This window comes from Mesoplodon mirus, assembly GCF_964341445.2.
Source record: "Mesoplodon mirus genome assembly, chromosome: 3".
In the NCBI taxonomy this organism is placed as follows: Eukaryota; Metazoa; Chordata; class Mammalia; order Artiodactyla; family Ziphiidae; genus Mesoplodon; species Mesoplodon mirus.
This window is the reverse complement of record NC_138978.1, coordinates 77,686,358-77,712,117: the sequence shown is the minus strand read 5'-3', so window position 1 is coordinate 77,712,117 and position 25,760 is coordinate 77,686,358. Positions and strand designations below refer to the sequence as shown.

The window sequence follows — 25,760 nt, the reverse complement described above, 5'->3', positions numbered from 1 at the left end:
GTCTAGTTGATCATTTTCTAAGTGCTTACAATATGGACCTTTAAAGATCCACTACAGGATTATTCTGGGGATTAAATTTCAGACCACACCTCCCATTCAGTTTTGGAAAGTAAGATGATATTTGTCTGTCTTCCATGTTTCCTCAAAGATCTCTGGTCTTCCAGTAGTTTTCACTATCATTCTTTGGGCCTGGAAACATGAACTCATTGTAGGGAGCCGTGTGTGCTCTTAAAATTGTTTTGCAGAAGTCTTGATTTAGTTATCCCTGACCATTTTTTCCCTACCTTCTCAGTTTGAATACCATTCATCTTTACTGAAAAGACAGAAATAAAAGAGAGAAAGTTTTTTTTGGCATTCACAAACTACTATTTTTTCCAATATAATCCTGATCAAATATAACTATAAAATATTTTTTGTTAACCTTAACATTTTTTGCAACAAGTAGCCTTTGCTGTTTCATGTAATTCTGTATACAGATTGGTGCCATTCTTTTATTCTTCTTTGTTCATTGGCCTTTTTCTTTTATGCTTTGTATGCAACTGTTATACATAAGCTCATGAGAAAACTGACTGTGTAATTACATTGCTTTTTCCCTTTCTTCTTCATAGAGAAATCACATAGTCAGAATTTCACTTTTGATAACTTCTTAACCTCTTGAGCTATAGTCCCTTTAAGAATCTTCTGCCATGGAATCATATTTTCTTCTGTACCTCAATCTCAGACTTTTTAATCTTGGAGTATATTCAACTTTTCTTTCCCTGATGAAAAGAAAATGAAAACATTCCCAGGGATGTTTTTCTCCTGGGATACCATTACTTTCATTTCACCAGCAAACTCCTCCTTTCTGGCAAGTCTTAGGTTCAGAGTTGAAATTCCTCTAGACATTTTGTCTACTCTTTGGGAGATGTAATTGTCTGTGTATTAAGCCGAAAGTTAATCAATAATTATTTTAGCTGGATGAGACCCTTAGTAAATGTCTGAATATTTGAAGCTACACCATAACTCTTTCTTATTCCATCCCATCAAGTGCTTTCTATTGCTTCCTGTGAAAGCCTATTTACCATACCATGCTACAATATCAAATTTCTCTCCTTTATAACCCATATTCTGTGTTAGTATATAAAACACCTGAGATTTTGAGACTGTGAGACTTGTTTAGGACACATTTCTCTATTATTTTTGTTGAAATGATTTGGCACCACACTCACACTGTCATGCTTTTTTTCTACATAATTTAGATAAGAATTGTTTGCTTGCAAGAATTAGGTACCTACTCAAACTAACCTAAACTAAAAACAGGGGAGTTAATGACAGAATGTAAGGGTGTGTCATAGGATATGTGACCATGGAGTATAGCTGGCTCCACAAGGAACTCAGCTGACATCTGGACACTTAGGAATTGATACCGCTCTGTGCTTCTTTGATTTTGAGGTTCATTTGCACCATTCTCCAGCTTCTGCAGCCCAACATTCTCTGCTTCAGTGTGTACAAGGCAGAAAATGGTGATGCTATCTCCAGTGGACATGACCCTCCAGATCAAGTGTCCAACCCCCCAAACTCTGTCTTGGTACCCCTACTGTAAACTCTCTATATCTAATCGTCTTGGAATGGCCTTTGACTTATGTTCTTTGGTATCACAAACTCACTCAGTCCTGCCATTTGGAGCTAGAGAAGAAAGGGTCACTTGATACCACAAACTGGGGAAAATAGGTTTTCTAGGAGGGAGTGTGAGGGCACAGCAGAAAAATGGCTTGGAGTTTCCATGTTAGAACTGCCATCCTCTACTCTAATTATTATTGCCACAGGTTTATTTCTGTTTTTAATTTATTTTCTTCACAATTACATTAAGTAGTTTATAGACAAACACAGTCTTGCACTTCTTTGAAAGATACATTCCCATCTTAGACATGGTTCTTTAATTTCAGTGTTTTAAATCATGGTTTAGGACTTAAATTTCATATATTGATATCTCCCATATTTTCCTCTTTCTCCCAAAGAGAATCAATTAAAATGTCCCCTATGTTCTCAAATATTTCAGTTTCCTTTCAATGATGTTATTACCCTAAAGATATGTCCCCATTGTCTTTACGGGAGTCAGAATGACTGGGTAGCAATGCTGGGCATATGCTTAAGAAAGATAGCAATACTAGCTGTCCTTTGGTTTATTGTAGCTACCTCTAAGCTCCACCACAGGGAACTACCAGTACCAAGATACATTCCTTCATCCCAGGGTCAGTATTTGATATTCTTGAATTACCAAGACTGTTCAATTATGGCATTTTTTCCCATCCTCAAGGGAGGTCTAACCACTTCCTCTCTCTCCTTCAATGGGAAACACATCTTTACGTGCATTTCCAGCAGACCAGTATCTTCTTTTTCTTTCTCTGTCACATTCCTATACTCTTTATTCTATGGATTCTGATTTTAATTCTCTTCTCCTTTAGATTTTTCTGTTGAGCTTGGGATGAAACAACTTTTCTAGAAGGTCTTGGTTTATCAATACTTTTGAGAGTAAGCTCATACCTATTGTGTATGTTTAGTTCAATAGAATTTCTTCACGTTTGCTTTCTCTTTTTCCTTCCCATTCATTCCTTGTTATACTATTGGATCAAGTTTTTGTTACCGAGCCCAAGCTCACTCTTCTGGCTGCACAACAGGCCAATAAATCAGGAGACAAGTTGTTGGGGCAAGGAAGAACGACTTTAATCAGAAAGCTAGCAGACCGAGAAGATGGCAGACTAGCGTCTCAAAAAACAAACAAACAAACAAACAAAAAACCCATCTTGTCCCAGTCTAAATTCTGGCTCCTTTTATGCAGAGGAGAGAAAGGGGCCCACTGTGTTACCAATGGCTTAGCAGGACCACTAACTGTTGCTCATTGACAGTTGCTCACTTTGGGGAGGAGCCCACTTCGGCGCCGACCAATGGCTTAATGGGGCTGCTATAGCTCATGCCTGCCCCATCCCTATTACAATTCCCCACTGTCAATGTCCATTCGACAATCTTGTGGGAAAAGGGATGATGATCTTTCTGGCTTCTTCCCACTGAACAGGGGCAATGAGGGTGTGATCGTGAAATGGAATTGATCAGTTTTGAGTCAGGAATGTTGCTTAAATTTTTTAGTAAGCAATACAATTCTCTTTCTTTATCTACAACTATTTGAACCTAATGAAATTCCTTCTACAATGAAATTTTAATTTCAATTCTTATTATTTTTGAAGAGCAAACTTAACCCCTCTAAGGGTTCACAAACCCATTGCTCTCTAGGCCTCTCAGGAGTTGGGTCATTTTCTGATGACAGTGGGGCTACGTTAACCCAAGTGTGATGAATCCATGGCTTTACTCCAGCTAACTTGACAGATGAATGCGTGGTGAGTAATACCACATGTGGTCCTGTCCACCTTGCACTCAGCTGGTGCTCAGGCCCTTGTTCTCTTCAGATTTTAAGGAGGACTCGGTCTCCAGGCCAGAAAGGATGTAAGGCTACCTCTGTTGGATAGGCAGACCTGCTGGAAGCAAACTCATGAACAGAGGTTAGTATTGTGCCCAGAGTTTTAACATAATTGGCAACTGCTGGATCTTTCAGAGCGTTTATAGATTCTCCCACCCGGGCAGACACCTGGAGTGGCCTACCATACAATATTTCGAAGGGGCTTAATTTAAGCCTGCTTCTGGGAGCCACTCTGATCCATAGCAGGGCAACTGACAAGGCCTTAGCCCAAGTAAAATTAGTCTCTTGACATATTTTAGCAAGGCTCCTTTGAAATGTATAATTCATTTTCTCAGTTTTTCCTATTTATTGTGGTCTCCACGATGAATGTAGCTTCCAATTAATTTGCAGTGCTTTAGACACTTGTTGGGTTATGCTAGAGACAAAAGCAGGCCCGTTATCACTTTGAAGGCAGTTAGGCATTCCAAATTGGGGGATAATTTTCTTAAGGAGGACTTTTACCACTTTGGAGGCTTTTTCTGTTCTGGTAGGATATGCCTCCACCCATCCTGAAAAAAGTATCCACAAATACTAGCAGATATCTGAAATTTCCTGTGGCTCGGGGCATTTGAATAAAGTCTGTTTGCCAGTCCTCAGTGGGGCAGGTTCCTCTGTGTTGGGTCCCCATCTGGGGAACTCTGAGAGCAGTCTTTGGGTTATTTTCAGCACAAATCATACAATTTTGAGTGACTTTCTGGATGGTCCTTTGTAGGTTAGGCCCCATTATGTATCTCTGAATCCATTGTAGGGTGGCATCGCTCCCATAATGGGTACTATTATGAGTGTGCTGCAGCACAGTGTCCAAGAGGGCCTCAGGAATCAAAACAATTCTTTGTGCACTACATTTCCAGCCAGGTGAGGTGTGATCAAGAGTGAATCCCCACTCTTTGGTCCTCTCCTTGTCCTTCTCTGAATACACTATCTGGTATTTTGACAAGCTGACCTGTGGTAGAAGTGACCCTTTCATGGCTTGACAATCCCCTTCCTTTGCTGCTTTCTTTGCAGCTTGGTAAGCTAACTGGTTGCCTTTCATTATATGAGTTTCACCCTTTTGGTGGCCTGGGCGGTGCATTATGGCCACTTGTGAGGGCTTATGGACTGTTTCTAAGAATGACAGGATTCAGAAGCATGTTTTATGTGTTTATTGTTCAAAGTGAGGCACCCCCTTTCTTTCTGGATTGCCCCATGAGCAGGTACCACGGAAAGTGCATAGCAAGAGTCTGTGAATATATTTACTTGCCTGCCTTCAGTGAGAAGTAGGGCTCTTGTCAGAGCAATGATTTCTGCCTTCTGGGCTGAGCTCCCTGGGGACAGGGCTTTTGCTTCAACAATCTTTTTAAGGGTTATCACCACGGCATACCCAACGTACCACTTACCTTGGTCCATGAAGCTGCTTCCATCAGTGAACAGTTCCATGTTCTGGCTCGGCCAAGGATTGTTAAGTCTGGTCTGCTAGAGTACACGAGCTCAATGACCCATAGGCAGTCCTGCTCTGGGGATTGTGCAGCATCAATTGGGAGCAATGCAACAGGATTTAGGGCTGAAGTGACCTGACGTCCTACATTGAGATTGTCTAAGAGAATGGCTTAGTACTTTCCCATTCTCCCAGAAGTCAGCCAATTGCCCCCTTTTAGTGCCAGTAAAGAAAGGACATGGTGAGGGACATACACAGTGGTGGGTTGCCCCAGGGTAAACTGCTCAGCTTCCTGAAGTATGTCACAAGTAGCTGCTACAGCTCGAAGGCAAGGAGGCCATCCCTTAACAGTCTGTTCTAGTTGTTTTGAGAATTTCCCAGAGTTTGAATTAACACCCAGAGATTTATGCCTTGTCTCTCATGGACATAAAATTTGAAAGGTTTCTTTAAGTCTGGTAGTCCCAAAGCCGGGACTGGGACTAACCTTGTTTTTATTATTTCAAAGGCTGTTTGGCACTCTGTGGTCCAAGTAAGGGGCTCAAAATCATGCCTCTTTATTTATTTTTAAAATTTATTTATTTATTTTTATATTTATTTTTGGTTGTGTTGGGTCTTCGTTTCTGTGCGAGGGCTTTCTCTAGTTGCGGCAAGTGGGGGCCACTCTTCATCGCGGTGCACGAGCCTCTCACTATCGCGGCCTCTCTTGTTGCAGAGCGCAGGCTCCAGATGCGCAGGCTCATGGGCCTAGCTGCTCCGCGGCATGTGGGATCTTCCCAGACCAGGCTCGAACCCGTGTCCGCTGCATTGGCAGGCAGATTCTCAACCACTGCGCCACCAGGGAAGTCCTCATGCCTCTTTTAAAGCCTCATAGAGGGGCTTTACTATGAGCCCATAGTTCGGGATCCAAATCCGACAGAATCCTGCCATTCCCAGAAGTCCCCTCAGTAGTCTGTGAGTCTTGGGTGTTCTCAAGCCTGCCATTGCCCGTTTTCTATCAGGCAAAAGACCCCGTTGTCCTTGGGAAAGGACAAAACCCAAATATGTGACTTGTTGCTTACATACTTGGGCCTTTTTCTGGGAGAACTTATATCCACAAATGGGCAAATAATTCAGGGTTCTTATGGTATTTTGTAGACACTTATCATATGTAGGACTTGTTATGAGCAAATCGTCCACATATTGGAGTAAGAGTCCTTCATCCAATATTAAGTTTCTAAGGTCCCTAGCCAACATTTCCCCAGACAAAGTAGGGGAATTCTTAAATCCTTGAGGCAGGACTGTCCAACAATACTGTTGGACTACCTGTGCTTCTGGGTCCTGCCATTCAAAAGCAAACAGCTGCTGTGATTCTTCTGCAATAGGAATGCAGATAAAAGCATTCTTCAAGTCCAAAACTGAGAATCAGCTGTATTCTCCCAGAATAGTTGTAAGCAGAGTGTATGGATTAGGTGCCACAGGGTACAAATCTTGGACTATTTCATTAACAGCCCTCAGGTCTTGGACAAAGCGATACTCTGCTGAGTTTGGCTTTTTGACCGGGAGGATAGGGGTGTTATACGGGAACCTGCAAGGTATAATCAGTCCTGTTTTAGACAACTTTTCGAGAATTGGCTGAATTCCTTTTGGGCCTCTTGCCTTAGAGGGTATTGTTTTAGATTAGGTGTACCAACAACCCTTTTAAAATAATTAATTAATTAATTAATTTGGCTGCATTGGGTCTTAGTTGCAGCACACAGGATCTTCATTGCGGTACGCGGGTTCTCTAGCTGTGGCTTGTGGGCTCAGTAGCTGTGGCACGCGGGCTTAGTTGCCCTGCAGCATGTGGGATCTTAGTTCCCTGACCAGGAATTGAACCCGTGTCCCCTGCTTAACCACTGGACCACCAGGGAAGTCCCCCAACATCCTTTTTTTAATGGGATTTGTATTGGCCATGTGTTTTTGGCCTTCTCTGGGGTGCCATCAACCCACACTTCTGGCCTTACCTTTTCATAGACCTTGGAGGTTGGGGGAGAGCTCTGTCTCCTTTTCTGGGGTGTCCATGAGTGCCATATGTAGGCTTATAGCATGCTCTGGTGAGAACCTGATGTCAAGCTGTCCTGGCAAAAAAGCTACTTGAACATTTAATTTACAAAGGAGGTCTCGGCCCAAAAGAGGGATTGGACACGCTGGCATAGATAAGAAACTGTGTTTAAGGGTGAGGTCCCCTAATTGGCATTCCAGAAGTGGTAAGAAATAACAATTTTGTATTTCTCCAGAAACTCCCATGACCGGGATGGATTGAGATGTTTTCTGTGCCACCTTGGTGTTTACCATGGGAGTGTGTTATACCCGTATCTATCGGAAAGTCAATCAACTTGTCCCCCACTATCAAAAGTTACCCAGGGCTCCTGTGGGGAAATTGGAATTGGACACCTCAAGTCCAAAGGAGCCCCCAGGCCTCTTCATTCATCATGAGAGTGTTCCTCTTTTTCTAACATATGAGAGGCTCCCATCTTTCTTTTATTGTTTTCTTTCTTATTCTTTAGGCTAGGTCAATCTTTTTTTCCAATGCCTGTCCTCCTTAGAGTAAGCACATTGGTCCCTCCATGATGGTGGCTTACCTCTCTTTGGATTACTTGCTTTCCGGGAATCCAGTGCTGCTGCCAGAAAAGTGGCGTTCCATCTTGCATCCTCTTGCTTCTGTCGTTGTTCCCTGTTGTTGATCACTGTAAAAGCAGCATCTACCAATTGAGAAGGGTTCATTCAAAATGCACCATCTAACTTTTGCAATTTTCTTCTTATATCTGGGGCGCTTTGCCCAGTGAAGATCATATTTACCATTCTCATATTTTCTGGGGACTCAGGGTCTGTATCAGTGTAGCACCTATAAGCTTGATAAATTCTTTCTAGAGACTCTGATGGATCCTCATTGGGTTTTTGGTGTGTCTCCTGAATTTTGTTTAAGCTCTTTTGCCTAGGTACTCCTTTTCAAAGACCCACTAAGATACACTTCCTATAATGTTTTAGGAGTGGCATATCTCCATTATTAAGATCCCAGTCAGGCTCAGCAATAAGAACTGCCAAATTTGCTTCTGGAGCTCCATCTGGATCTGCTAGATGAAGCTAGTATGCTTCCTCTCTAGCCTTGTCAATGACCATCCTTCTTTCATCCCCAGTAAGCATCATATTCGTAAGAGTGTGAATGTCTGCCTAAGAGGGATGGTGAATGGCAAAGATAGAAGTGAAAAGTTCAGTCATATGGAGGGGGACCTCTCAGTACGTAAGGTTATGGTTTTTCCAGTTAAACAGATCTGAAGTTGACAATGGCTTGTGCATCCATAGAAACCCAGCTGGTTGGCCATCTGCATTAAGGCCTCCCACAGGATATCAGCACAAGGGAAATTGCCCTGCTCCAGAAGTGACTCCCAGTCCAAATTGGATGCCCTGTCGGGTCTTATATGGTAAAATCAAACCAGGTCCCTGTGCCCCTGGGGTTAACATAGAAACTTCTCACTGATGTCCATAAGTAGGGGAAACAGGAGGCGGTGAATATGCTGGTGACATGGGGGTGGTCGGAACAACTGCTGGTGCAGCCTGCTTGGCCAGTGTGGGAGTCTGGTTGGCCGGAGGGGGCGTTTAAGTTTTGGAATAACATGTCCTCACTCTCACTTTCACCCTCTCCCTCTTGAAGAGCAGGTTTTCCCTTGGTTTTCCTTTTAGACTGCTGTACCATAAGGCGGGAGCCTTCTGACTTCTTTTCCTCCTGATGCAATAGCATAAATGCTTCTATGTAAGGAATCCCATCATTTTTACCCGCTCTTTCACAAAACAATTCTAATTGCAAGATTGTATAATAATTAAGTGAGCCATTCAAGGGCCATCACTCTCCTCATCCTAACATATATTGGGCCCACACACAATTACAATAGAATATCCTCTCTTCCTTAGTCATAGGCCCACAGCTATATTTTGCCCATTTATTTAAGATACACACCAAAGGGCTTTCCTTAGGGACAGATGGAATATTTCCCATATTTATAAGTTCAAGAACAACAAAACACAAAAAGCATAAGCAAATTCTAATACCAAAACACAAACAGATTCCATCATGAATGAACGCAAAACAAAAGCCCACAAACCGGTTTACAAATCAGGTAGAGTCCAACAATAATTCCCCCCTCCAACAGGGTACCCCAATCAAATGAACAAATTGGCTTTTCCCTTAAAGGAAAAGCCTTAACTGAGAGGAGAAAATGTTCCCAGTTGGACATACCGGAGTGAGTTACCCTACTATATGGAGCCCATTGGCTCCCAAATGTTGATTCCTTGCTCCAACTGCCAAGCGCTGGGGCAGCTGGTGCCACTTCAGGGAATTTCGAAGGGAAAATCCTCAGGACAAGTGGTCCTGGCAGCTGCTAGGGCCTTACACGAAAATTCCCCAACCAGGGCTGTCAGGCCACAAGCAGCAGCGCTCCTGGTGGCTTCGCCAAAATTTGTTACCAAGCTTGGGCTCAGTAACATTTTTATCCTCTTCATTTTTAAAGTCAGGATTTTGTACTCTTCTAATCTGATTTTATTGGGATTATTTATGCTCAGATGCTCTCTGCAAAGCGAAAACATATTTTTCAAACCTCCTTATGTTTTCAAGCATGTAAGTTAGTTAGCTAGTATTCAACATTCCCATCACTTATGCTTGCTTCTGACAGGAAGACAAACTTTGTTTTTTTTCCTCTGCTTTCCACTGAACCAGTGCCATTATGTCCTATGAATTTTGGTTGATTAAGACCTCAAGATATGTATTATCCTACATCACATCATTTTTAAAAACTTGTCTCTTGAAATAGAAGTTAAGAGCATAGTCTTAGAGGTCAGATAGACCTCTGTGATAGTGGACAAGTTACTGAAACTCTGTAGGCCTCAGTTTCCTTGTCAGTAAAATAAAGATTATAACAGTTCCTACTGCATAGCACTGTTATGCAGATCAAATAAGAAAATGTGGGTTGACTGTTTACTGGATAGTAAACGCTCAGTAAGCGCTAGCTTTAGTTATTCTTATGATTACTTTTGTTAGATTGTAAGCTTCTTGAAGTTAGGAACCATGTTTCAAATTTTAGTAAACAACGAGTGCTTAATACAAATTTATTATTATTCACTTATATAATAGTTATATTTAGTGATAAGAATTCCAGAAAATGAAACACACTGGAATTAAGATTACTAGATTTGGGGGCTTCCCTGGTGGCGCAGTGGTTGAGAGTCTGCCTGCCGATGCAGGGGACACGGGTTCGTGCCCCGGTCCGGGAGGATCCCACATGCCGCGGAGCAGCTGGGCCCGTGAGCCATGGCCGCTGAGCCTGCGTGTCTGGAGCCTGTGCTCCGCAACAGGAGAGGCCACAACAGTGAGAGGCCCGCGTACCGTAAAAAAAAAAAAAAAAAAAAAAAAAAATTACTAGATTTGATTTTGATTTCCTTATGTTACACTTCTTTTTTTTTTTTTTTTTTTTTTTTTGCGGTACGCGGGCCTCTCACTGTTGTGGCCTCTCCCACTGCGGAGCACAGGTTCCAGACGTGCAGGCTCAGCGGCCATGGCTCACGGGCCCAGCCACTCCGTGGCATGTGGGATCTTCCCGGACCGGGGCACGAACCCGTGTCCCCTATGTTACACTTCTTTATTTCCCCCCAGGTTGGTGGGTTGTTTTATTTCTTTCTCCTAATCTGACTTCTTTTTTTGGCTGTCACTTATTTTATTTTTTTATAAAGTATTTTATTTTATTTATTTTTTAAATTTTGTTTATTTGGTTGCCTTAGTTGCAGTGGGCGAGCTCCTTAGTTGTCACATGGGAACTCTTAGTTGCGGCATGCATGTGGGATCTACTTCCCTGACCAGGGATCGAACCCGAACCCCCTGCATTGAGAGCATGGAGTCTTAACTACTGCACCACCAGAGAAGTCCCTGACTTATTTTTTCTTTTTGGAAAAATATTACTCATTTCTAAACTTTCTTTTGTCTTTTCTCACTGTAGGGGGATTCACATTCAAATTCCATCAGTCTTTTAAGTGTCAACTGGGCCAGGCTCTGTGCTATTTGCTTGAAGATACCTAGATATTATCTCCATTTCATAGAGAAGAAAACCAAGGCTCAGAGAGTTCAGGTGTATGGTCCAAGATCATACAGTTAGTAAGTGGTAGCTCAAGAATGACCAATTAGACTTGACCATAAACCATTGAAAAGAAATCTAGGAGGAATATGACTAAGTCGTTTGATGTACAGAGAGATAGAAATGTTTTTTTCTTCAAAAAGGGGTGAGGAGGAGAGTCAAGGAATTCTTTGTGAAGATGAAATTACTCTAAGAGATGGCCAGTCAATCCATGGACAATTGAGAGCTGACTAATCTGGAACAAAATTTTTCCTTTCACTCCTTCTAGTCTCACTTTAGATATACATAACAGAGTGTGTTTATGGCATATAAATGCTAAGTAGAGAGGTGGGATAGGGAGGGTGAGAGGGAGACGCAAGTGGGAGGAGATATGGGGATAAAGGTATATGTATAGCTGATTCACTTTGTTATAAAGCAGAAACTAACACACCATTGTAAAGCAATTATACTCCAAAAAGGATGTAAAATAAATAAATAAATAAATAAATACATGCTAAGTAGATAAATTGCCACTATTTGGAAGATAAAATGGTAAGCATGGGAGAAAAACATTTTAGTTGATGATATGTGGACCATAAGTAAATTCACAGGCTTTTAATATATGAAGAATAGATCTAGTAGAAGAAGATCCCATATCAGTGTTGAAAATGATAGTACATATGTCCTTTCACCAAGTTTAGTTACAGTTCTCATAATATAAAACTAATCCTTGGAATGCTTGGTAAATATGCTGATTCTGGGTACAAATGAATCCTCCACTTCTGAAGGCTTGGTGTGGGCTCCGATTTAGGTCTCCAATACATGTCCAGCGATTTTTGGTGCCCTTTTGGGAAATACACCATTTGGCGTGATCTTGATAAGAGCTGAAATAAGATTGCCTAGATAACTTAATTGCTTTGACATTGTAGACATGGTAAGGAAGGGAGCAGTTTGAAGGAAGCTCTTGTCTCTTTCGCTGCCAGGTTTCTGTTAGCAAGTGCGTCTTCAACCGTTGAGCCATCCAGGCTGCAAAGATGTCTAGAGTTTATAAAGAGAAAAATAGTGAGGTTAGTATTTAAACTTAGATAAATCCCTGAAAATATCCTCAGGAATAGAATCATCACTCATCCCTGATATGTGGGTGTCACAAGCACAATAATAACAACGTGACTGAGAGAGTGGATAGGAGAACATTTTGTAAACGTTAATGTGATATGCAAATAAAAGTTATTATCATTATTACTAGGATGATATTGGTCTCTGAAAACGTCTTCTATTCCACACATACAAGAGAGCAATATAGGTTTTTGTCCTGAAAAGACCTTTGGGAAGAATAAGGATAGAGCAGTAACCAGAGGCCAGCGTCTAGAGATCTTTATAAACCATGCCAAAGTGTTTGAATTTTCCTGAAATCAATGGGAAAGTTTTTAAGGAGTGTTATTTGGGGATTAATAGAAACTGATTTATGACCATAAATATCAATTGAGAAGCAATGTGCAGGATGAATTGGGAAGGCTACATTAGATTGGAGAGAGGAAAAATACCAGCTTGTCACAATAAGTGTGGTAACAAACACAGGTGCGAACCGTGGCCATGACAGAAAGTTTAGAGGGGGTAAGATAAATGTGAGAGTTATTAAGGACTGGAAACTGATTTAATTTGATGATTTGATAAGGGGGAAGAGAAAAAAAGAGGGATCAAGAGTTCTAGGGGACCATGCAGAATATGAGAAAAAGAGTGAGATATGTTAGGAATAATGATGAGATGAGTTTGGCATGTTGAATTTTGTGTGGCTGTGCCACCCTGCGAGCAGAAATGTCCCACTCACTGATGAATACGTCTGTCAGAACAGAGGTCTAGGGTGGAGATATAGACTTGGGAATCGCCTAGCAGGAATATGTATATGCGATAAGGGTGAGTAGAGGACCACAGGGCAACCTAGTCACGTAAGGAGTATGCAGAGGAGGAGGACCTGGCAGAAGAGACTTATAAGAAGTGGGAGGAAGACCAAAAGACTGTATACTTCCAAAACTCAGGGAGGAGAATGTTTCAAAAAAGAAAGGGTTCCAACTGTGCCAAATTCTGTGGAAGCTATTTCTGTCCTGTTAATTTTGGGATCTCTAATGCCTAACACAGGCAAGTAGTAGGCGTTCAGTAAATTTTATTCAATATTAAAGGAAGGAAGGAAGTTAGGAAGGAAGGAAGGAAGTTAGGAAGGAAGAAAGGAAGGAAGTTAGGAAGGAAGGAAGGAAGTTAGGAAGGAAGGAAGGTAAGAAGTTAGGAAGGAAGGAAAGAAGTTAGGAAGGAAGTTGGAAGGAAAGAAGGAAGGAAGGAAGGAAGGAAGGAAGACAGGTCAATTAAGATGGCCATTGGTGACTGGGGAGAGACTGTAAGGTCTACAGACAGAGAAGCAAGACTGCAGTCAAGGAGCAGTGAGCAAGTAAAGACCCTGAAGGGTTTTCTAAAAGTAAACTTAGAAGAAAAAAAACAGAGATATAGGGAATCTAGAATTGAGGGAGGGTTTTTAGGAATGTTTATATTCTAAGGGGCTTGTAGAGCAGGAGAGTTGAAGTAGAAGAGGGAGAACAGGTTGAGTTTATGAAAGTATTCTGAGGCTGGGATAGGTTCCAGGGCACGGGGTGCACTGCTTCTGTTTGGATGAGAGAAAACTGGTAAAAAAAAAAAAAATGAATGAAAATAGCTTAGATTGTTGAGGGTGGCGTGTGCTCTTGAAGTGGTTTCTTCCTGGTGATTTCTATTCTCTCTATGAAGGAAAAGGTGAAGAGGCAGGACTTGAGGGTAAGGAAGGCTTAAAATAACTACATAGGGAGTGAAAGAAAAAGGAGACAGCTTGGTTCTGTGCCCAGCTGAGACTGGAGACTGAATTTTTACTGGCCTCTGGCTAGATGGTTGTGAGATACTTTTGTGGTTGGATCAGCAACCCTTCTATTCAAGTGGCTAATATTTTAATTGGCCCTTGGTGTCCCTTCTCGCTTTCCTTTCTTTGTCCTCCCTCCTTTTCTACTTCTACTCCCCTAAATAATCAGAATATTTCCTCTTTGCAATCCAAAGTGAGTCCAGCAGCAGTGTAATAGCATATTGTTTGATGATGGCCTTTCATACCGTCAAGAAAAGAATCAGACTTTGCAAAATGGAGGAATTTTTGTCCCTGGGCTGACTGAAGTGTGGTGAGATGCCGGCCAGGGATCTCTGATGAGCTGGATCTGGCACACAGCTGGGGCATGTGAATGAGCTCCTGGTGAAAGGTTACTGGGATGGAACAGCTATAAACATTTGGGTTGCAGACCAAGAGCTGAGAATCTGAATCAAGAAACAATAAAGAAAAGTTGAGAATTAAGGCACAAATGGAAATGTTTGTTGGTATTTTAGATCTTTTTGTGAATTAAAAAAGTAAACAGAATGAAAAACAAAAACGAAAGTATTCCCTTCTTTAAGCCAATAGCCTTCAAACTTTTGGTTAAAATAGTTGACACTCCCTACTTTCCAGGCATTATTATGTGGGTTTACTAATTTAATCATAAGAACAACCTTATTATTAGGTAAGTTCTTTTATCATTATCCTCATTTTATAGATAAATTAATGGAGAATTTATGTCACATGCCCAAGGTTATAAAGCTTGTAACTGAAGGAGTTGGTATTCAAGCCCAGGCAGTCTGGCCTTGTAGGCCATGTGTTTTTTCTCCCATGTGTACACATACAAAAGTAGAGAACACCCGTGTACTGATCATCCAGCTCCAAGAATGACCAACTCATCAGCATGCACACCTAATCTCTATGCTATTAAGCTCTCTAATCATTACAGGAACTCAGCTAGTTAGACTAGGGCTTAATTTGGGTGAGAGGCTCAGTAATCCTTTCCATAAGGTGGAAATTTGATTTAAAAAAATATTCTAAACCTCCTATATCCAGAGGCAAATAATCACTCTTTACTATTTAGCAGCTTCCTCAGTAAAAAGTGATTGGTAAAATACCATTCCTACTTCTCTTCCCTATTCCTATTTTGGATTTTCCAAATCCAAGTATTTTTGGCCCTCTGAGCTTGAGATCTTAAGGGATGGTCATCTGGTTTAGGCTCAGAAGTGTCACGTTGGTGGCCTATAGGCAACATGATGTCTACAAATTGAGCTTGAGATCTTAAGGGATGGTCATCTGGTTTAGGCTCAGAAGTGTCACGTTGGTGGCCTATAGGCAACATGATGTCTACACAATTTAAAAAATAAATAAGATTGAGACCATATTTGAAAATCAGAGGATCTATCTCTCTCTTTCCTTCCCTCTCTTCTATTCTTACATTCTCTCCTAGGTTTCCGCTTCCTCTAAAAAATATGGAGATGTAGGTCTGTATTCCCACAGAACCACAGTATAATGGAGCTGAAACTTTTGAGGGAAGCTAGGGGAGGGTCAACAACCCAGTTTGTCACTGTCCCCACTGCCCATGCAATGTCCACCTGTGTCACCCATTTTTGTTATCTGCCTGGCCCCTGTAGACATTTGAAACTACTGCCTCTGATCAAGTTCAAAGACTTAATTGGTGGACCAGGAAACCAAGGTCCAGTAAGTGAGCCTGCCTGAGATCTCACCAAAGCCAATATTAGAATCTAGGTATCAGAGGGTTTATGAATAGAGAAGCAAATGAAGTGATAAATTTATTAATATATTTCCAAATCCCTTCTTCAATATTGTTATCTCTCTCTCTCTCTCTCTTTTTTTTACACACTCTAGTGTTACCTATTGCTTCATACTGGTTGTACTTGAAAGTTATGCAGATGCCAGTTTGTCCATTTCGTCTCCCTGTGGGTGGATAATCATAGCCTTCTTCAGGAATTGGAGGAAAATGGGGAATGGAATGAATCAACCAGAACCCCTGGACTCTGTTCCACAGAAGTAAACCTACCAAAGATACAGTAAATACAGATAAATTAGAAAAACAAAGTTCCTTTAAAAAAACAGAGTTCAAAGCTACAACATTTAAGCCCTTTATACTTCAGGCTAATTTTTTATTAGGCTAATAATTACAAGGATCACGCTCTCTTGCAATAATTTCAAAACCAATTCAGGTACACATCACATTGCCCCATTACTATTAATAACCCACCACAAAAGGGAGCCAGGTCAGCCACCCTGTGAAGAGTTGAGAGGTATTTCATGTTGAAACTACAAGGAAAATTTGTTTTGGCAGAATGCAAATTTGCTAAATTGGAATTTGACCTTGTTAGACTATGTAGTCACCTGGCAAGCTTCAGATAATGTCTTTACTGCTGAGCAGCTAAGCTATTTTCAAAAGCCAGCTAAAAAGCAGAGTTGAAACAGAAAATATCAAATGAAAACATGTACTTGCAGTAATTTATTGTGAGAAACTGATGCTCATTTATGTGCAGAATTCACCCAGTTCCACAAGTTTGAAAAAGGAGACAAAGAGGAAAAAAACAGGGAAGCCATGTTCTAAAGCACCCCAGTTAATTGTATTTAGTAAAAATCTCTAGAGCAGACTAACATGAAAGCCGGAAAAGAAGAAAACAGAAAGATTTTCATCATCTTGTGACATGGCACAAAGAACCCTGTGCAACAGGCATCTATGACTATTTCTGTGTTTATAAATATATCAAGACAGTTTTGGTATGCTAACTAGACTTTCCAGTTTGCATATGACCACGGAGACATAAAGTCATGTTTGCCTTAGTGTTAGAGCAGAAACCAAATGCCTGCCAGTTATTTCTTTTTCAAATAACACGCTTTAAGGAAGCAGAGTATTTGTCAGTGACTTTGTCAGTGGCTATGGAATCAATACCTGTGTCGAGACGGAAAATGTTCAAAGTTCAGTTGCCTCACAGAGCTGGATGATCTTCAGGGACTCTCTTCAGCCCAGATGAGTATTGTTGTTTGTCTGAAATCCTAACTTCCTGGTACAAATGCCACAGGATGTCGGGACACCTGTTGGCAGGGAACTCCCCAGTGTGACATCAGGTCCCACTCCTTTTCCAGCCTTTTTTCTAAACCCTTGTATCAACTAACAGGGTGGAGCGAAAAGGGTGGTGGGAGGTTGGTAAAGGAGAGTTTGCAGAATGCGGCATGTTATAAAAATTGTTGGGTTCCATGCAAATAGGACCATCAGGAAGGCAACTTAGCTGAATCAAAGGCTTTCAATGCTCATGACATTTGACAGCCATTACAAATTATATTCTTAATCAGAGGTTGCAAACAGGCAGCCCACAGGCCAAATCTAGCCTGCAGATACATATTATTATGCTTGCAGAGTATTTTAAAACTTTGAATTTATTACCAACATTTAAAAACTGGGGAGATTTCCCACAAACTCTAATTTGCTCTGGAAAAATTGCATTCCCATAAGGGAAGCTGAGTAGTAACTGCTTCCTTAGAGCAAGTATATACTCTCCAGTTTTCTAGTTACCTGCCAGTTCAGCCCCCTTGGCTTGCTGACATCACTTGCCTGCCTCTGAAGGCATTTGAGTTTGGAACCTTCTGAAGAATACTTGTTGCCATGGAAAGTTATTCACGGTATATTAAGTTGAAAAAAATTTGAAGTAATTACAATAGTTTTATAAAAATGTTTCAAAATATGTATCATAGAAATAGTAGAAAGTTAAGTGTAATTATCTAATGAGTATTAGGATTACAGATTTTTTGTGTACTATCATTTTGAATTTTTCAAAAACACACACACATATATATATATATATATACATAGTTTATAAATTGAAAAATACCAAAAATCACTATAATAAAAATTATTATAATTATAGAAGAAAATATATAACAAAAATTACTATAATATAAAAATTATTTTAAAATACTTTTTCAAAAATGTTTACTGTATTTCAAATGGAACTTGACACTAAGAAGGGTGAATTTTACTCTATGCAAATTATACCTCTATAAACCTTACTAAAATGTGTATACAGTATACACACACACACATATATAGTCTGGCTGGTATTCCCAGTAGTCGATATTGGATTTCTTCTTTAAAGTATATATTAAAAGATACATTAAGAAATAAAATGATTTGTGAGAAGGATATTGCAAAGTCAAAGTATATCATTATTACCTGTGATACAGAAATCACTCATTTTGATAACTCAGACCATTAAAAAGAAAAGCTATATTTTTAGTATGGAGTATAAGACTACTGAAGATGGAATGATTACGAAAATACTGATTTCCAGTAGGAAAGAGAAAATAAGAGCCTTTGTCATACCTTTGGTGTGTCCATACTTTCTGCTGTAATTCATGGATTTAGGGACTCCATCATTGTATATTAGATAGGCTGTGTTGTTATCCTGCAGGAACATTTTAGGGTTATAATGGCATAAATCTTTCACTCATAAATGCTCACAACGTGAGCCTGCAATATGGAACTTTCATTAATACACATGAGAAGTCATCCATTCCCCTAATAGGCAGCTTTCCCATCGATATGAATTCTGTGACGTGCAAGACAAGGGACAAGAAGTCCATTCTCAACCACACATGGTTTTGTCTTGTGTGACAGGAGCCCTGTGCATTGTGATGTGTGTGTGAGGGCAATATTCCTATTTCAATTATTTTGGACCCATGTTTCTGATCTGGCAACTAGTGTATAATAAAGGGGTACTTAAATATTCGTTCAGGAAATGCAGTAGGAACAACCAGCCAAGGATTACAGCTAAGTTTTCTCCATTGATATTATAGGCACAATGCAGAATTGACTGTCAGGGTCTGATTTCCTCTGCCTACTTTGTGCTTCGCTGCTGGGTCATAGTTTCCTGTTTAATCAGGATTCCTCGTTCTCTGCTTCTACTACCTCCCTGATAGGGGAGGATTTTTCTTCAATCCATTTCTCCTGTCACTTCACCTTTTCAACTTGACATTTTCCTGCTTAAAAAAAGTGGTGTAATTGAATGTGATAATGGATTTCCTCTGGTAAGGCAACATGTGAGTACATTCCCCGAATAGCTGGTCAAATCTCTGAGTCAAAATGAAGCTATTATTTTGATAGTATCTCTTTGTCATGTTTTGGAAACTTGATTATATTTGTTCTGTGTCATTCCATTTCAGTTGTGTCATGATGCAGTGACTTTTAATGAAGCCAATTATGTCAATATTAAAAAAGTCTCAGTGACATAATTAAAAGCAGGAAAGGACAACCCATCCCCTTAAAAAAAGACCCTTGCTTGTCTCTCAGAAAAATAATCAATAACTGAATTTCTTACAGTTGCTTCATTATTTGATATAATCTAAAACCATTTTTTAAAAAAGGACACAACATAGTCTCTACAGCATTCTTGGCTACTATGTTTAGGAATATTTAGGAAAGTAAGCTGTTTCTTACCTGCATTTTCTGTAATTGACCATCGCTACCGTTGGCATTCAGATTCTCCACTGGAGAACTCTGACAGTTATTTATTCTATAGCCTGTATGGAATGCGGTAACAAGGCCATTGTGTGCCTTTGGGGTACAATGTGGAAGGCCTCTGGGAAAATTCAGTAAGGAACTTAATTCTTCTAATAGATGAAGTTTATCATTCTAACCAGAGGTATAACAGCCAGCTAAGGTAAATGGGATGTAGCTCTAGTGAAAAGAGGCTCTGTCATAAAGGGAAAAAATAATGAATTAAGAATAGGACCTGGAGATTATCATACTAAGTGAAGTAAGTCAGACAGAGAAAGACAATATCATATGATATCGCTTATATGCAGAATCTAAAAAAAAATTGATACTAATGAACTTATTTACAAAACAGAAACAGACTCACAGACTTAGAGAACAAACTTGTGGTTACCGGGGGGGAAGGATGGGGAGGAGGGATAGATTGGGAGTTTGGGATTGACATGTACACACTGCTATATTTAAGATAGATAACCAACAAGGACCTACTGTGTAGCACAGGGAACTCTGCTCAATATTCTGTAATAACCTAAATGGGAAAAGAATTTGGAAAAGGATGCATGTATATGTATAACTGAATCACTTTGCAGTACATCTGAAACTAACACAATATTGTTAATCAGCTATGGTCCAATATAAAATTAAAATTAAAAAAAAAAGAATAGGCAGACCTAGGCTTGTGCCTCTAGACTTTTTTTTTTTTTGGCCTCATGGCTTGCAGGATCTTAGTTCCCCACCAGAGTTTGGGGTCCAACCCAGGCCCCCGGCAGTGGAAGCATGGAGTCCTAACCACTGGACCACCAGCGAATTCCCAGGACATCTTTATTCCTTTAACACTTATGCTGGGTATTATTTTGACTACTGGATGTTGAATAAGAAGGGTACGGTCTCTGCCCCCAGTCTAGCAGGGAATAGTCAGGTAAATATAGGCAACTGTGATATAGTTTGATAAGTGTTATTATCAAGGTATATGGAAGGTTCCCATTTACAAAGGCAAAAGAAGGGATATTTTCCAACATAACACTGATATTGGCATAACTTGACATTTGAGATTTAAAACCAGTTGGTCTGATCTTGCATTCTACTCTCTGTCAGAAGTTCAATTCCAGATCAGAAGGTGGGGAAGTTGTGTTCTCATAGTCACTTCTGGCACATAGTTCCAACTTCCAAAGAACACTCAGTCTTTTTGGTTGTTCTTCTTTGGGCTCCATGCCAATCAGACAAGGAAATCAGCCCCTTTATTGTCATTTTCTTCCCAGAATCCACTACTCAAGACATTGCGTGTGAGCAGGTTTTACTGAAGGTATGAAACATTGAATGGTTTTACATCACCAAGCTGACCTGCCTCCAATCTCCCTCCATGTTCTGTATACTTTTTAATTCCTAGCTCCCATCTACACCTGCTTTATTTTGCAGAGCAGTTTAGATCTCACGCCCTCCTAGGCTCTGGGGCTACTTTTACACTTCTAAAGATCATTATTATATTTTGCCAAACGAAGACCCATCTTCCCCAAATAAGATAAATGACAGAGGCTTTGCAATGTTGCTTTTGCCTTTCTCTTCTTGGGCAGTCTGCGATTGGAAGGGGAAGAATGTGTTTATTTTCTCACTGATGGGTTATACTCCAGGTTTTCCATCCCCAACCTTGGAAAGCAGAAGCAGCTACAGGTAGTTTTGCTTTTACACAATAATCGATTAATTCAAAACAGGGATGTTGCTGAGAATGAACAATTTCTAAAAGCCTCTAGGACAGTGTTTGGAACATCACATGTACTCAAACAGCTTACAAATAAGTTTTGACTTTGTAACTTGGCTCCGAAGGCTGGTCTTAATGACAGGTGAATAAAGTGGATATTTGTGCACAAGGTGACAGCTCTCTGCATATTTTCAGTAAATGCTCAAATAGTGGTACTAGAGTCTAACACAGTATTGTTGTGGGGATCAAATTAGTTGACATATGTAAAGACCCAGCACGTTGTAAGTGCTGAGTTATTTTACATATTTACTTCTCTATAAATTATTGTTAGGAAATGCATAGATGAGTATAATTGGATGTTAATTATTGTTCGATTTTACTTGTCATCCCTGGTTGAAAAGCAGTATCTTGTCACTGAACAGCAAGCAGATGGTGCCTGGAATGTTGGGAGACTGCCCACATTGAGGCAGTTAACTCATTGCCTGATGGAGTCCTGATAGCAGGTTTAAGCTCCATATTCAGGCAAGTTAGTTCCAGGGCCTTGAACTAGAGCCCTAGCTCTCAACCTACTATTTTGAAAATGATTAATTAAAAGGAAGACCAAGTGGAACCCTTTACTTTTCCCACCAAACTCATCCCACCGTGGCTTAAACAACCCATAACTCATGGCATATTGATCACAGATCTATATTGCATTGTAATAGGAGAGGGCTCTTCTCTCTATTTCCATTAAAGGAGTAAGATAGCAAGTACTGAACATATTGGCAGAGTTTGGCAGCCAAAAGATTTCAATATGTAATTAGCTCACACGTTGCCCAGTGATGCCATTGGACATAGTGCCGAACGTATCAACGATTTGGCATTGCTATGGAGTATGTTGATGTATTCCCTAAGGTCTTAGTTAGATTGATTCAGATTCTGAGCTAGCTTACTTCCAGTTGCTAGGATTGGGCACTGGGTAGACAAGGAGTTAAAATCTTTTGGAAGCCTTGGAGTCTGTATTATGCGTTTTATATGATTCAAATAAATGATAACTATAACATACCTCGGAATCATATGCTTCATATAGCTGTTGTAATGTCCTTCCCAAAACACTCTTGGTGGTATTCATTAGTTGCTTACTCCTTCTCCAGCTTCTGGTTGCAGAGTCTAGGTATAGGTACTCTACCCCAGTCTCTGTACTTTCCTTGTCTTGCCTTTTAGGCAACTTATAAAATGTAAACCTAACAAAGGAAATAATTATGAATTACTAACATTTACTAACTGTTTCCCTGATGGCAGCCACTGTGTCAAGCACTTAAATGTATCATGTCACTTATGTTTCACAGAAGGCCTCTAAGTCTAAGGAATGGGATCTGCGCAAGCTCTCTGCCTCTTTTTCCACTCTTACTGTTGCTCCTTCCCAATAAGGAAATGCAAATCTGTCTGTACATGTTCTAAAAACATTTACTGGCCTGGGGGGTGGGATCCCCGTAGTAGAAGTTCGCATACTTTGAGAATGGCTTCTCTGTTCTTTCCACAGTCTATAAGGCTGCAGTGGGGAGAATGTCAAGGCCCAGTCCTGGACTAGAGAGGTCTTAGATATGTTTTTCTCTGCTGCCTTTAGGTGCTTGGCATGCTCATCTCTTTGTAGGGGGCTGGCTGGGTCTGAGATTTGGGTTTAGTCATCAGAGTCAGTGGAGGCTTTCTTGAGCCTCTGGCCTAAGCCACATTCTTCAGCTCAGTTTATCAGAATGCTCTGCATTGAGGATTCAGGTCCAAGACCAGCCAATTAAGTAAATGCCTTGCTTTCTTTACTATTGTCTCCTATCTGTATATCTCCTTTGGTTATCTCACAGGGAGGAGAGGCTGTTATACCCGCATGGCATTCAGCCATTCTTGGATCATCTAACCCAGGGTTTCTCAATGTGCTGTATTCACATTTTGAGCCCCATTTTTCTCTGGGAGCCTGTTCTGTGCATTGTAGTATCCCTGGCCTCTTCCTATTAGATGTCAATAGTACTCCCCAAGTCGTGCCAATCAAAAGTGTCTCCAGACATTGTCAAAAGTACCTGGAAAGCAAAATTGACCTGGTCTAGCCAAACACTCTTTAATAGCACAAACCCCACGATTAACCCTCAAATACTCACACTGGACCAAACATTGTAATGCATTCATTATTACCACACAACAGTGTCTCACACTGCTGAGAAAAGCTTCAACGTTCACTTGGTTCTCATCAATCTTATGCTTCCATTTATGCTCTTTCCTGCCCTGTCCAGGCTCTCTTACTCTCAGGGCCATGTCCTCACACATGGCAGAAAACATGAAATTATTCTTTGATGCTGACCTTATGTTCCTCTGCCCTTTAACTCTCACAGGTAGTTGTAGCGGCTCTAGACTGTGCCTCCCTGTCTGCTTAGCTCAGCATTCTCTCTGACAGATATTGCTAAGTAATATGTCCATTTGGTTGTGGCAAAAATAAGTTTTATACATTGATCACAATTTGGTGGCCCACCAGTGAAATGTTTGTCAACTATCATGGCACACCAATTAAGGACTAGTGCTTTTAAACATTTTCCTTGGGTGACCATCTCCAATTATAATCTGAAGATTTCTGAATCTATTTCTAGCCCAGATCTCTATGCTGAGGTCTAGATAAACCCGAATACAAAGATGTCTCAGAGACCTCCAACTCCATATTTTCAAAACCAAGTTCACAATATTTTGCAACAACCCTACTCATCCCCTGCTGTTAGGGAACACATCGACACAGTCACAGAAGCCAGCAACCTGCAAGTCTTTCTTAACTTCTTCCTCTCCCCTACTACCCTGTGCCTATCCATTACCAAGTCCTCTCAGGGTATTCTTCCTCTCTATTTCCTCTTCTTTAACTTGGGTCCATACTTCTTCTCACCTGTAACACTGCCGAAGTCCTATTGGTTTCCATGACTCTAGACTAGTCCCCAGCCAGTTGGCCTTCAGAGTACTGCCAGTGGGCTTTCTAAAATGCAAATCTGACTTTATCAAGTCCCCACTTGAAGCCTCTCAGTAGCTCCCTTTCATGGTCAACTTCAGACTCAGCAGTTCAGCACCTGAAGCCCCTCATGACCTGGCTCTCACCTACCTCCCTAAGCTCCCCTCTCCCCTCCTGCCATTTCCCCACATTCTCCCAAAGCACCAACTTTACTTAACTGCTTCCAAACTCTCCCCATTGCTTATTGCCTCTGGACCTCCTCATTGCTTCTTCATTGGCCTGAGATGCCCTTGCATCTCCCTTGTTTTTCTAACTAACTCATAATTGTTCTCAAAACTTAGCTCAAAACTATTGGGTTGGCCAAAAAATTTGTTTGGGTTTTTCCATGTGATGGTATGGAAAAACCCGAACGAACTTTTTGGCCAGCCCAATACTTCCCCAGAGAAGTCTTCTGGGCTCTATCTTCCCCAATGCCCCATCTAATGCCCCATATATGTCCTTACCACATAACGATGAGCTCCTCGAGGGTAAGAACTATGTTTTGTTCATATTTGTATTTTCAAAACTCAGCACAGGGTTGTTGTGAGCTCAGTAACTGTTTGCTAAGAGACTGATTGAGTGGATCTACGTTCTCTAGCCTGAAGTTTACACAAAGTTTGATGCCAACCATAAAGGCGAACCTCAACACCCTAATTAAAGAGTGAAAAGGTGATCAAATTTTTGATTTCAGAGAATTCATGACTGTAACGCAAAGCTGTGTATCGTCTCTTTGATACTGCAGGAGACTGGTGACCTACCACCCATTCCAACAGCTGCCTGTGCTGTCCAATAAACAAGGTTATCCAAACAGTGCTCTGTACCATCAAGCCCTCTTTCTCCTTCACATAAGGAGATGTTCCAGTGTCAGGGAAAAATTAACCTCTCTCCTTCATCAACTCTAAAAGGATGTTGGAAGGGTTCTGTTAGGAAAGCCACAATGAAATTAAAGGAAATTGCCAACTGAGAGAAGCTGTCAGCTCTAATGCACCTCTGTGGCCACCAGCCTTGCCCTGCTGAGAGCATGAATCAGACCCACGAGGGGCTGCTAAGCTCGTTCTCAAAGGGAAGCTCTCTCATTCAGAAGCCTACCCCTACCTGGATACGTGGCTCATTTACACACTTCAACTTGCTTTCTTTTTAAGGGGAGAGGTGGAGTGGAAGTCTCCTGAACTTCACAGTGCACAAGTTAGCCACCAGTACTCTGGCTTTCTATCTGCACGCACCAAGCCTTACATTTCATTTACCTACCAATCCACAGCTTCACCTTCCTCATTTCTGCACGATATTTTTATCGCCTTCAGGATCCCAAAGAGGCCAAGGAAGAGCAAAGCCAGGGGTGTTCTTAGAAGTCTTGCTGTCATTTTCTATCTGGCACCTTTATTCCATGGCACAGCAGGAAACTTTCCCCATGGATCGTGGAGTCTGAGTTTCAAGTTTCTCAGACTGTGCTGGCTCTGACATTTGATTCTATTTACTTCTGCCATTTGCTGTTTAGGCATTTTCAGAATGGGACGAATCCCATGTAATTGTGTGATTCTGTCACAACATGCCAGCGTGACTCTGAATGCCTTTGTGCTGAATTGTTGACTGCTGAATAGTTTTCAATGTCATCAAAAAGTCCTGGCAAGAAAAAAGGGATGT

General features: G+C 40.9%; 2 protein-coding genes across 2 annotated transcripts in view; one reads left to right on the top strand and one right to left on the bottom strand.

Moving 5' to 3' along the window:
* Nucleotides 1-25,760, top strand: part of LOC309800250 (uricase) — a gene marked incomplete at its 5' end in the record, with an annotated part of 130,573 nt that overhangs the window by 68,200 nt on the left and 36,613 nt on the right. The gene's annotated exons all lie outside the window — the stretch shown is intronic.
* DNASE2B (deoxyribonuclease 2 beta) lies at nucleotides 11,712-25,576 on the bottom strand. The gene is made up of 6 exons (XM_082615144.1): nucleotides 25,368-25,576; nucleotides 22,170-22,347; nucleotides 18,259-18,340; nucleotides 15,771-15,932; nucleotides 14,144-14,341; nucleotides 11,712-12,058 (listed from the first exon to the last, which is right to left on the bottom strand). Exons 1-6 carry the CDS (start codon nucleotides 25,478-25,480, stop codon nucleotides 11,718-11,720), a joined length of 1,074 nt encoding a protein of 357 aa, XP_082471270.1. The 5' UTR covers nucleotides 25,481-25,576; the 3' UTR covers nucleotides 11,712-11,717.